General features: G+C 40.1%; 1 protein-coding gene and 1 pseudogene across 2 annotated transcripts in view; one reads left to right on the forward strand and one right to left on the reverse strand.

Moving 5' to 3' along the window:
• The window catches only part of LOC106575004 (GPALPP motifs-containing protein 1), a 13,177-nt gene extending 6,406 nt beyond the window's left edge, over positions 1-6,771 (reverse strand). The window contains exons 1-4 of one of the 2 annotated variants that reach the window (XM_014151130.2): positions 6,575-6,771; positions 6,237-6,393; positions 5,994-6,116; positions 1,432-1,702 (exon numbers count right to left, since the gene is read on the reverse strand). In XM_014151130.2, coding sequence (XP_014006605.1) covers positions 1,432-1,702; positions 5,994-6,116; positions 6,237-6,393; positions 6,575-6,659 — 636 coding nt within the window. In that variant the 5' untranslated portion in view covers positions 6,660-6,771. The remainder of the gene's footprint in view (positions 1-1,431; positions 1,703-5,993; positions 6,117-6,236; positions 6,394-6,574) is intronic. The other variant, XM_045698429.1, reaches the window with a different exon arrangement.
• Positions 6,772-6,826: 55 nt separating this feature from the next.
• Positions 6,827-12,500, forward strand: part of LOC106593158 (general transcription and DNA repair factor IIH helicase subunit XPB-like) — an 81,078-nt pseudogene continuing 75,404 nt past the window's right edge.

Raw genomic sequence — 12,500 nt, forward strand, 5'->3', positions numbered from 1 at the left:
CTGTCAACTCACTCTACCATCTGACCTGGGGTCTGTTCATTAGGAGGCTGTCAACTCATTCTACCATCTGACCTGGGGTCTGTTCAGTAGGAACAAACGTGGGGAAAATGATTCGAAATAAGAGGAATTAAAATTTGTCCTATTAAACAGTAAAAAAAAAAAAATGTTTTGCACGATTGAACACAACGTATGAGAATCACCCAATGAGCATGTTCCTAAGGGCGCCACCTGGTGGCGGAGTCAAGCACCATAAAGATGAACAAATTACTGGTCAACTCAACAGTAAACAACTCAACAGTAAACAACTCAACAGTAAACAACTCAACAGTAAACAACTCAACGGTAAACAACTCAACGGTAAACAACTCAACGGTAAACAACTCAACGGTAAACAACTCAACGGTAAACAACTCAACGGTAAACAACTCAACGGTAAACAACTCAACGGTAAACAACTCAACAGTAAACAACTCAACAGTAAACAACTCAACGGTAAACAACTCAACGGTAAACAACTCAACGGTAAACAACTCAACAGTAAACAACTCAACAGTAAACAACTCAACGGTAAACAACTCAACGGTAAACAACTCAACAGTAAACAACTCAACAGTAAACAACTCAACGGTAAACAACTCAACGGTAAACAACTCAACAGTAAACAACTCAACAGTAAACAACTCAACAGTAAACATGTCTCGTCCCCCACTAATGATGCAGCCCCCCCCAGTCTGGACGTAGAACAAGAGACTGGACGTAGAATAAGAACGTAGAACGAGAGTCTGGACGTAGAACGAGAGTCTGGACGTAGAACGAGAGTCTGGACGTAGAACGAGAGTCTGGACGTAGAACGAGAGTCTGGACGTAGAATAAGAACGTAGAACGAGAGTCTGGACGTAGAACGAGAGTCTGGACGTAGAATAAGAACGTAGAACGAGAGTCTGGACGTAGAACGAGAGTCTGGACGTAGAACGAGAGTCTGGACGTAGAACGAGAGTCTGGACGTAGAACGAGAGTCTGGACGTAGAATAAGAGTCTGGACGTAGAATAAGAGTCTGGACGTAGAATAAGAGTCTGGACGTAGAATAAGAGTCTGGACGTAGAATAAGAGTCTGGACGTAGAATAAGAGTCTGGGCGTAGAATAAGAGTCTGGACGTAGAATAAGAGTCTGGACGTAGAATAAGAGTCTGGACGTAGAATAAGAGTCTGGACGTAGAATAAGAGTCTGGACGTAGAATAAGAGTCTGGACGTAGAATAAGAGTCTGGACGTAGAATAAGAGTCTGGACGTAGAATAAGAGTCTAGACGTAGAATAAGAGTCTAGACGTAGAATAAGAGTCTAGACGTAGAATAAGAGTCTAGATGTAGAATAAGAGTCTGGATGTAGAATAAGAGTCTAGATGTAGAATAAGTGGCGGTGAGGTTCTCACATCTGCTCCTGTCAGTCTGTCCTTCATCTTCTGAGCTCTGCGTTCGATGTCCAAAGCCACGGAGTCCCGGATGGCACCTTGAGCAGGCATGGGCCCGATCACCTCTTCATCCTCCTCCTCCTCCTCCTCTTCATCACTGCTGGAGGATTCTGCTGTGAAGCCCGGTGGCAGGACTGGCCGAGGGAAGTCATCCTCACCGTCATCATCATCTTCATCATCAGATACCGGTCTGTGAAATCCTGGGGGTAAGGCTGGGCCCAACACAGCTGGCCTAGGGGAGGTAGAAAAGAGAATCAATCAACTCAACACAAACCAATAAAAACATTTAGACAAGTTATTGGAAAATATATGCATGACTGGCTGACATATCAATTAATATGTCTGTTTAACACAGAGAGAGGACTGGCTGACATATCATTTAATATGTCTGTTTAACACAGAGAGAGGACTGGCTGACATATAATTTAATATGTCTGTTTAACACAGAGAGAGGACTAGCTGACATATCATTTAATATGTCTGTTTAACACAGAGAGAGGACTAGCTGACATATCATTTAATATGTCTGTTTAACACAGAGAGAGGACTAGCTGACATATCATTTAATATGTCTGTTTAACACAGAGAGAGGACTAGCTGACATATCATTTAATATGTCTGTTTAAAGCAGAGAGGACTAGCTGACATATCATTTAATAAGTCTGTTTAAAGCAGAGAGGACTAGCTGACATATCATTTAATATGTCTGTTTAACACAGAGAGAGAACTAGCTGACATATCATTTAATATGTCTGTTTAAAGCAGAGAGAGGACTAGCTGACATATCATTTAATATGTCTGTTTAACACAGAGAGAACTAGCTGACATATCATTTAATATGTCTGTCTAACACAGAGAGAACTAGCTGACATATCATTTAATATGTCTGTTTAACACAGAGAGAACTAGCTGACATATCATTTAATATGTCTGTTAAAAGCAGAGAGAGGACTAGCTGACATATCATTTAATATGTCTGTTTAACACAGAGAGAACTAGCTGACATATAATTTAATATGTCTGTTTAACACAGAGAGAACTAGCTGACATATCATTTAATATGTCTGTTTAACACAGAGAGAGGACTAGCTGACATATCATTTAATATGTCTGTTTAACACAGAGAGAACTAGCTGACATATCATTTAATATGCCTGTTTAACACAGAGAGAGGACTAGCTGACATATCATTTAATATGTCTGTTTAACACAGAGAGAGGACTAGCTGACATATCATTTAATATGTCTGTTTAACACAGAGAGAACTAGCTGACATATCATTTAATGTCTGTTTAACACAGAGAGAACTAGCTGACATATCATTTAATATGTCTGTTTAAAGCAGAGAGAGGACTAGCTGACATATCATTTAATATGTCTGTTTAACACAGAGAGAACTAGCTGACATATCATTTAATATGTCTGTTTAACACAGAGAGAACTAGCTGACATATCATTTAATATGTCTGTTTAAAGCAGAGAGAACTAGCTGACATATCATTTAATATGTCTGTTTAAAGCAGAGAGAGGACTAGCTGACATATCATTTAATATGTCTGTTTAACACAGAGAGAACTAGCTGACATATCATTTAATATGTCTGTTTAAAGCAGAGAGGACTAGCTGACATATCATTTAATATGTCTGTTTAAAGCAGAGAGAGGACTAGCTGACATATCATTTAATATGTCTGTTTAAAGCAGAGAGAGGACTAGCTGACATATCATTTAATATGTCTGTTTAACACAGAGAGAATTAGCTGACATATCATTTAATATGTCTGTTTAACACAGAGAGAACTAGCTGACATATCATTTAATATGTCTGTTTAAAGCAGAGAGAACTAGCTGACATATCATTTAATATGTCTGTTTAAAGCAGAGAGAGGACTAGCTGACATATCATTTAATATGTCTGTTTAACACAGAGAGAACTAGCTGACATATCATTTAATATGTCTGTTTAAAGCAGAGAGGACTAGCTGACATATCATTTAATATGTCTGTTTAAAGCAGAGAGAGGACTAGCTGACATATCATTTAATATGTCTGTTTAAAGCAGAGAGAGAACTAGCTGACATATCAATTAATATGTCTGTTTAAAGCAGAGAGAACTAGCTGACATATCATTTAATATGTCTGTTTAAAGCAGAGAGAGGACTAGCTGACATATCAATTAATATGTCTGTTTAAAGCAGAGAGAGGACTAGCTGACATATCATTTAATATGTCTGTTTAAAGCAGAGAGAGAACTAGCTGACATATCATTTAATATGTCTGTTTAAAGCAGAGAGGACTAGCTGACATATCATTTAATATGTCTGTTTAAAGCAGAGAGAACTAGCTGACATATCATTTAATATGTCTGTTTAAAGCAGAGAGAGGACTAGCTGACATATCATTTAATATGTCTGTTTAAAGCAGAGAGAGAACTAGCTGACATATCAATTAATATGTCTGTTTAAAGCAGAGAGATCTAGCTGACATATCATTTAATATGTCTGTTTAAAGCAGAGAGGACTAGCTGACATATCATTTAATATGTCTGTTTAAAGCAGAGAGAACTAGCTGACATATCATTTAATATGTCTGTTTAAAGCAGATAGGACTAGCTGACATATCATTTAATATGTCTGTTTAAAGCAGAGAGAGGACTAGCTGACATATCATTTAATATGTCTGTTTAAAGCAGAGAGAACTAGCTGACATATCATTTAATATGTCTGTTTAAAGCAGAGAGAGAACTAGCTGACATATCATTTAATATGTCTGTTTAAAGCAGAGAGAGAACTAGCTGACATATCATTTAATATGTCTGTTTAAAGTAGGGCGAACTAGCTGACATATCATTTAATATGTCTGTTTAAAGCAGAGAGAGAACTAGCTGACATATCATTTAATATGTCTGTTTAAAGCAGAGAGAGAACTAGCTGACATATCATTTAATATGTCTGTTTAAAGCAGAGAGAACTAGCTGACATATCATTTAATATGTCTGTTTAAAGCAGAGAGAACTAGCTGACATATCATATAATATGTCTGTTTAAAGCAGAGAGAACTAGCTGACATATCATTTTAATATGTCTGTTTAAAGCAGAGAGAGAACTAGCTGACATATCATTTAATATGTCTGTTTAAAGCAGAGAGAACTAGCTGACATATCATTTAATATGTCTGTTTAAAGCAGAGAGAACTAGCTGACATATCATTTAATATGTCTGTTTAAAGCAGAGAGGACTAGCTGACATATCATTTAATATGTCTGTTTAAAGCAGAGAGGACTAGCTGACATATCATTTAATATGTCTGTTTAACACAGAGAGAGGACTAGCTGACATATCATTTAATATGTCTGTTTAAAGCAGAGAGAGAACTAGCTGACATATCATTTAATATGTCTGTTTAAAGCAGAGAGAGGACTAGCTGACATATCATTTAATATGTCTGTTTAAAGCAGAGAGAACTAGCTGACATATCATTTAATATGTCTGTTTAAAGCAGAGAGAGAACTAGCTGACATATCATTTAATATGTCTGTTTAAAGCAGAGAGAACTAGCTGACATATCATTTAATATGTCTGTTTAAAGCAGAGAGGACTAGCTGACATATCATTTAATATGTCTGTTTAAAGCAGAGAGAGAACTAGCTGACATATCATTTAATATGTCTGTTTAAAGCAGAGAGAACTAGCTGACATATCATTTAATATGTCTGTTTAAAGCAGAGAGAACTAGCTGACATATCATTTAATATGTCTGTTTAAAGCAGATAGGACTAGCTGACATATCATATAATATGTCTGTTTAAAGCAGAGAGAACTAGCTGACATATCATTTAATATGTCTGTTTAAAGCAGAGAGAACTAGCTGACATATCATTTAATATGTCTGTTTAAAGCAGAGAGAACTAGCTGACATATCATTTAATATGTCTGTTTAAAGCAGATAGGACTAGCTGACATATCATATAATATGTCTGTTTAAAGCAGAGAGAACTAGCTGACATATCATTTAATATGTCTGTTTAAAGCAGAGAGAGAACTAGCTGACATATCATTTAATATGTCTGTTTAAAGCAGAGAGAGAACTAGCTGACATATCATTTAATATGTCTGTTTAAAGCAGAGAGAGAACTAGCTGACATATCATTTTAATATGTCTGTTTAAAGCAGAGAGAGAACTAGCTGACATATCATTTTAATATGTCTGTTTAAAGCAGAGAGAACTAGCTGACATATCATTTTAATATGTCTGTTTAAAGCAGAGAGAGAACTAGCTGACATATCATTTTAATATGTCTGTTTAAAGCAGAGAGAGAACTAGCTGACATATCATTTAATATGTCTGTTTAAAGCAGAGAGAGAACTAGCTGACATATCATTTAATATGTCTGTTTAAAGCAGAGAGAGAACTAGCTGACATATCATTTAATATGTCTGTTTAAAGCAGAGAGAGAACTAGCTGACATATCATTTTAATATGTCTGTTTAAAGCAGGGAGATCTAGTTGTGTTGTCTTGGTTACCTCTCTGGTGAAGCCTGTGGGTTTGAGAACCCAGGAGGAAGAGCTGGTCCGAAGAAACCATCATCATCATCATCATCATCCCCAAGCCTTCTTCTCACCGCCTCTTCTACTCTGTGCTGTTTTCTACAGAATGATGCAGACAGTCCATTTCAGGCATTTTACACGCGCTTTCCTTCACAGACAATGAGGAAATGAAGGTGTTTGACGTTAGTTTAAATGTAGAAGTGAGTGTAAATGTGTTACTCTGTGGTGGGTCCATCCCTGGTCGTCCCTCTACCGTGTCTGCTGCTCGTCTTGTTTCGTCTCTTCATCACCACGTCCACCTCCTCCTGGACAAAGTCATCCTCCGAGCTGGAGAGCAACTCCGGTTTGTATCCGGGAGGAAGAGCAGGACCTGCAACTATTGGAGAAGACAGCACATCTTAGGTAGGAAAACACCATTAACAGACACTGGCTTTTTCCATTGAACAATACAGTAAAAGCAGAAAGATAACTAAGCCGTGGATATGACAGCATAGTATCTGATGACACTAGTCTAAAAAAAAATCCTGTGGATTTAAACCACTACTAACTTTACTCACATCCTTCCTCATCATCAGAATCATCACTGCTGCTTTTTCTGAACGACGGAGGTAAAGCAGGTCCGATTAAATCATCATCTGACATGATTACCGATTATTATTAATTACCTACTTTTACAACAATAAACACCTCGACGAGAAGGAGGGGAAAAAACGACAGCGAAACCCGGAAATCCGGAAATCGAATCTGACCTCTACCACCGGAAGTAAACAATACCGATATCCAATCAACAAGCGGAATTCGTAGGTCACATGATCATTTCCACACAAGGAGGAAAACGAGTCAGTCGCATCGCAGTTACTTCTTAGTGTTTCTCACCTTCGTTTAACATGGTTTGACGAAGCAAGTTGTTTTTCGGAACAAGCTAATAATAATAATATCATGGGGAAGAAAGATAGGGGAGACCGGGGTGAGTATCTAGATGTTCCGGAAAGTGAATTATTTATTACTCCAGCTCATGTTGCGGTTTCACTTGGTGTTGTGATGGTAATTATAGCATGATGCTGAGGCATGGGAGATAGACATGCATTCTGTGTAACACTACCTAACCATTCTACCTAGCTAATACCTGTAGTAGTAGTAGTAGTAGTAGTAGTAGTAGTAGTAGTAGTAGTAGTAGTAGTATAGTAGCTAGCAAGAACCTATAGTATAGTAGTAGTATAGGAGCTGGAAAAACAGACTAACTTCAAGATGCTGCAGACTGCCTTAGTCTGGAGACCCGACGTCGGGGAGACATGAGCGTTTGAATCAGGGATGTTCCCACTAATGACCTCTACAAAGCCAGAATGTTGAATAAAATGACATCTGAACGTACTTTGCCGTTTGTCTGTGCAGTGTTTTGTTTGTTTTACAGGTAGGAATGTGAGACAATATATCCACAGGAAAATAGAATTAAATCAACTTTTCAAAGGTGCTGGTAGAACATTCAGATGTCTGTCACCTGAAACATGAGGAACGTGCTCCTCAGCCGGAAATGTCCCCGAACAGCGTAGTGTCAAACGTGCTCCTCAGCCAGAAGTGTCCCCGAACAGCGTCGGGTCAAACGTGCTCCTCAGCCGGAAGTGTCCCCTCTAGCGTCGGGTCAAACGTGCTCCTCAGCCCGAAGTGTCCCCTCCAGCGTCGGGTCAAACGTGCTCCTCAGCCGGAAGTGTCCCCTCCAGCGTCGGGTCAAACGTGCTCCTCAGCCAGAAGTGTCCCCGAACAGCGTCGGGTCAAACGTGCTCCTCAGCCGGAAGTGTCCCCGAACAGTGTCGGGTCAAACGTGCTCCTCAGCCGGAAGTGTCCCCTCCAGCGTCGGGTCAAACGTGCTCCTCAGCCGGAAGTGTCCCCTCCAGCGTCGGGTCAAACGTGCTCCTCAGCCAGAAGTGTCCCCGAACAGCGTCGGGTCAAACGTGCTCCTCAGCCGGAAGTGTCCCCTCTAGCGTCGGGTCAAACGTGCTCCTCAGCCGGAAGTGTCCCCTCAGCGTCGGGTCAAACGTGCTCCTCAGCCAGAAGTGTCCCCGAACAGCGTCGGGTCAAACGTGCTCCTCAGCCGGAAGTGTCCCCGAACAGCGTAGTGTCAAACGTGCTCCTCAGCCGGAAGTGTCCCCCGAACAGCGTAGTGTCAAACGTGCTCCTCAGCCGGAAGTGTCCCCGAACAGCGTAGTGTCAAACGTGCTCCTCAGCCGGAAGTGTCCCCGAACAGCGTAGTGTCAAACGTGCTCCTCAGCCGGAAGTGTCCCCGAACAGCGTAGTGTCAAACGTGCTCCTCAGCCGGAAGTGTTTTCCATGGCTCCAACTGGTAAGATGCTTCAGGAGGCAGAGAGGTCCTAAATTCGCGCCAGCTATGTGTCCAATCAGGAGGAAGTGGTACTTGCTAAGCAAGCAGCGTGACGTCTTTGTCACATGAACGGAACCATGTAAGTGCGTCATTGTAAATATTGTAAATAATAATAATTTGTTCTTAACTGACTTGCATGGTTAAATAAAGGTTAAATAAAGGTTGAATCAAATATATAATGTAATCACGAGCTCGGCGTGTGTGCGTCTATTTTCGTCTCGTGGCTTGAGGTTGATTGAATCCATCACTTTGAAAAGTTGTTGTAATTCTACTTTCCTGTGGATGTGTTGTCTCACGTTCCTACCACCAAAAGGCCCGACCGCACAGACAACTGGTAAAGTACATTTAAAAATATAATTAAATTCAACATTCTGACTTGTATAGGTTGAGAGAGGAAACTTTCCTGATCTAAATACTAATTTCTGCCTGACATAGAATTCAATGAAATTCAACGTCTCGTTAACAGGCAGTCAGCTGCATGTGTCTGACAATAACACTCTCTGAGAGGAGCAATCACTGTGATTAAAATGTATTTTAGTCACAGGGACACTACAGTGAGAGCTGATTTCAGAACAATGTCATCTTCTATCAACTGTCTTTCTCTTTGGTGATGGACATGTCTCACCGAGTGTCCCAGTTGTAAGACTCACGGCTCAGCCAATTTCTCCTTAATTACACCCCTCCTGTCTCTCTCTTTACTCCCTCCTGTCTCTGTCTCTCTCCATCCCTCCTGTCTCTGTCTGTCTGTCTGTCTGTCTTGTCTGTCTTCCTCCAGAGAGGAAGTCTTCTAAGAAGCGTGTGTATGATGAAGAGGAGGATGAGGAGGAGGCGATGGGCAGTGAGTCCCAGGAGACCGTCCCTGCAGCGGCCGGTAAAACGGTGGATGAGTCGGCCATCAAGCTGGATGAGTACGGGGTCACGACCTCTCTGGGTGGTGAGACTGACAGATTACGTCACCAAGTTACCTCACATCTGGTGCTGTTTAAAACTGACAGATTACGTCACCAAGTTACCTCAGATCTGGTGCTGTTTCAAACTGACAGATTACGTCACCAAGTTACCTCACATCTGGTGCTGTTTCAAACTGACAGATTACGTCACCAAGTTACCTCAGATCTGGTGCTGTTTCAAACTGACAGATTACGTCACCAAGTTACCTCAGATCTGGTGCTGTTTCAAACTGACAGATTACGTCACCAAGTTACCTCACATCTGGTGCTGTTTCAAACTGACAGATTACGTCACCAAGTTACCTCAGATCTGGTGCTGTTTCAAACTGACAGATTACGTCACCAAGTTACCTCACATCTGGTGCTGTTTCAAACTGACAGATTACGTCACCAAGTTACCTCACATATCTTGGATGGTCGGTCCTGTATATCCTCATGGTTTAATCTGTAATACAGATATCATGGATGGTCGGTCCTGTATATCCTCATGGTTTAATCTGTAATACAGATATCATGGATGGTCGGTCCTGTATATCCTCATGGTTTAATCTGTAATACAGATATCATGGATGGTCGGTCCTGTATATCCTCATGGTTTAATCTGTAATACAGATATCATGGATGGTCGGTCCTGTATATCCTCATGGTTTAATCTGTAATACAGATATCATGGATGGTCGGTCCTGTATATCCTCATGGTTTAATCTGTAATACAGATATCATGGATGGTCGGTCCTGTATATCCTCATGGTTTAATCTGTAATACAGATATCATGGATGGTCGGTCCTGTATATCCTCATGGTTTAATCTGTAATACAGATATCATGGATGGTCGGTCCTGTATATCCTCATGGTTTAATCTGTAATACAGATATCATGGATGGTCGGTCCTGTATATCCTCATGGTTTAATCTGTAATACAGATATCATGGATGGTCGGTCCTGTATATCCTCATGGTTTAATCTGTAATACAGATATCATGGATGGTCGGTCCTGTATATCCTCATGGTTTAATCTGTAATACAGATATCATGGATGGTCGGTCCTGTATATCCTCATGGTTTAATCTGTAATACAGATATCATGGATGGTCGGTCCTGTATATCCTCATGGTTTAATCTGTAATACAGATATCATGGATGGTCGGTCCTGTATATCCTCATGGTTTAATCTGTAATACAGATATCATGGATGGTCGGTCCTGTATATCCTCATGGTTTAATCTGTAATACAGATATCATGGATGGTCGGTCCTGTATATCCTCATGGTTTAATCTGTAATACAGATATCATGGATGGTCGGTCCTGTATATCCTCATGGTTTAATCTGTAATACAGATATCATGGATGGTCGGTCCTGTATATCCTCATGGTTTAATCTGTAATACAGATATCATGGATGGTCGGTCCTGTATATCCTCATGGTTTAATCTGTAATACAGATATCATGGATGGTCGGTCCTGTATATCCTCATGGTTTAATCTGTAATACAGATATCATGGATGGTCGGTCCTGTATATCCTCATGGTTTAATCTGTAATACAGATATCATGGATGGTCGGTCCTGTATATCCTCATGGTTTAATCTGTAATACAGATATCATGGATGGTCGGTCCTGTATATCCTCATGGTTTAATCTGTAATACACATATCATGGATGGTCGGTCCTGTATATCCTCATGGTTTAATCTGTAATACAGATATCATGGATGGTCGGTCCTGTATATCCTCATGGTTTAATCTGTAATACAGATATCATGGATGGTCGGTCCTGTATATCCTCATGGTTTAATCTGTAATACAGATATCATGGATGGTCGGTCCTGTATATCCTCATGGTTTAATCTGTAATACAGATATCATGGATGGTCGGTCCTGTATATCCTCATGGTTTAATCTGTAATACAGATATCATGGATGGTCGGTCCTGTATATCCTCATGGTTTAATCTGTAATACAGATATCATGGATGGTCGGTCCTGTATATCCTCATGGTTTAATCTGTAATACAGATATCATGGATGGTCGGTCCTGTATATCCTCATGGTTTAATCTGTAATACAGATATCATGGATGGTCGGTCCTGTATATCCTCATGGTTTAATCTGTAATACAGATATCATGGATGGTCGGTCCTGTATATCCTCATGGTTTAATCTGTAATACAGATATCATGGATGGTCGGTCCTGTATATCCTCATGGTTTAATCTGTAATACAGATATCATGGATGGTCGGTCCTGTATATCCTCATGGTTTAATCTGTAATACAGATATCATGGATGGTCGGTCCTGTATATCCTCATGGTTTAATCTGTAATACAGATATCATGGATGGTCGGTCCTGTATATCCTCATGGTTTAATCTGTAATACAGATATCATGGATGGTCGGTCCTGTATATCCTCATGGTTTAATCTGTAATACACATATCATGGATGGTCGGTCCTGTATATCCTCATGGTTTAATCTGTAATACAGATATCATGGATGGTCGGTCCTGTATATCCTCATGGTTTAATCTGTAATACAGATATCATGGATGGTCGGTCCTGTATATCCTCATGGTTTAATCTGTAATACAGATATCATGGATGGTCGGTCCTGTATATCCTCATGGTTTAATCTGTAATACAGATATCATGGATGGTCGGTCCTGTATATCCTCATGGTTTAATCTGTAATACAGATATCATGGATGGTCGGTCCTGTATATCCTCATGGTTTAATCTGTAATACAGATATCATGGATGGTCGGTCCTGTATATCCTCATGGTTTAATCTGTAATACAGATATCATGGATGGTCGGTCCTGTATATCCTCATGGTTTAATCTGTAATACAGATATCATGGATGGTCGGTCCTGTATATCCTCATGGTTTAATCTGTAATACAGATATCATGGATGGTCGGGTCCTGTATATCCTCATGGTTTAATCTGTAATACAGATATCATGGATGGTCGGTCCTGTATATCCTCATGGTTTAATCTGTAATACAGATATCATGGATGGTCGGTCCTGTATATCCTCATGGTTTAATCTGTAATACAGATATCATGGATGGTCGGTCCTGTATATCCTCATGGTTTAATCTGTAATACAGATATCATGGATGGTCGGTCCTGTATATCCTCATGGTTTAATCTGTAA

The sequence above is a fragment of the Salmo salar genome, chromosome ssa16, assembly GCF_905237065.1.
Source record: "Salmo salar chromosome ssa16, Ssal_v3.1, whole genome shotgun sequence".
NCBI lineage: Eukaryota > Metazoa > Chordata > Actinopteri > Salmoniformes > Salmonidae > Salmo > Salmo salar.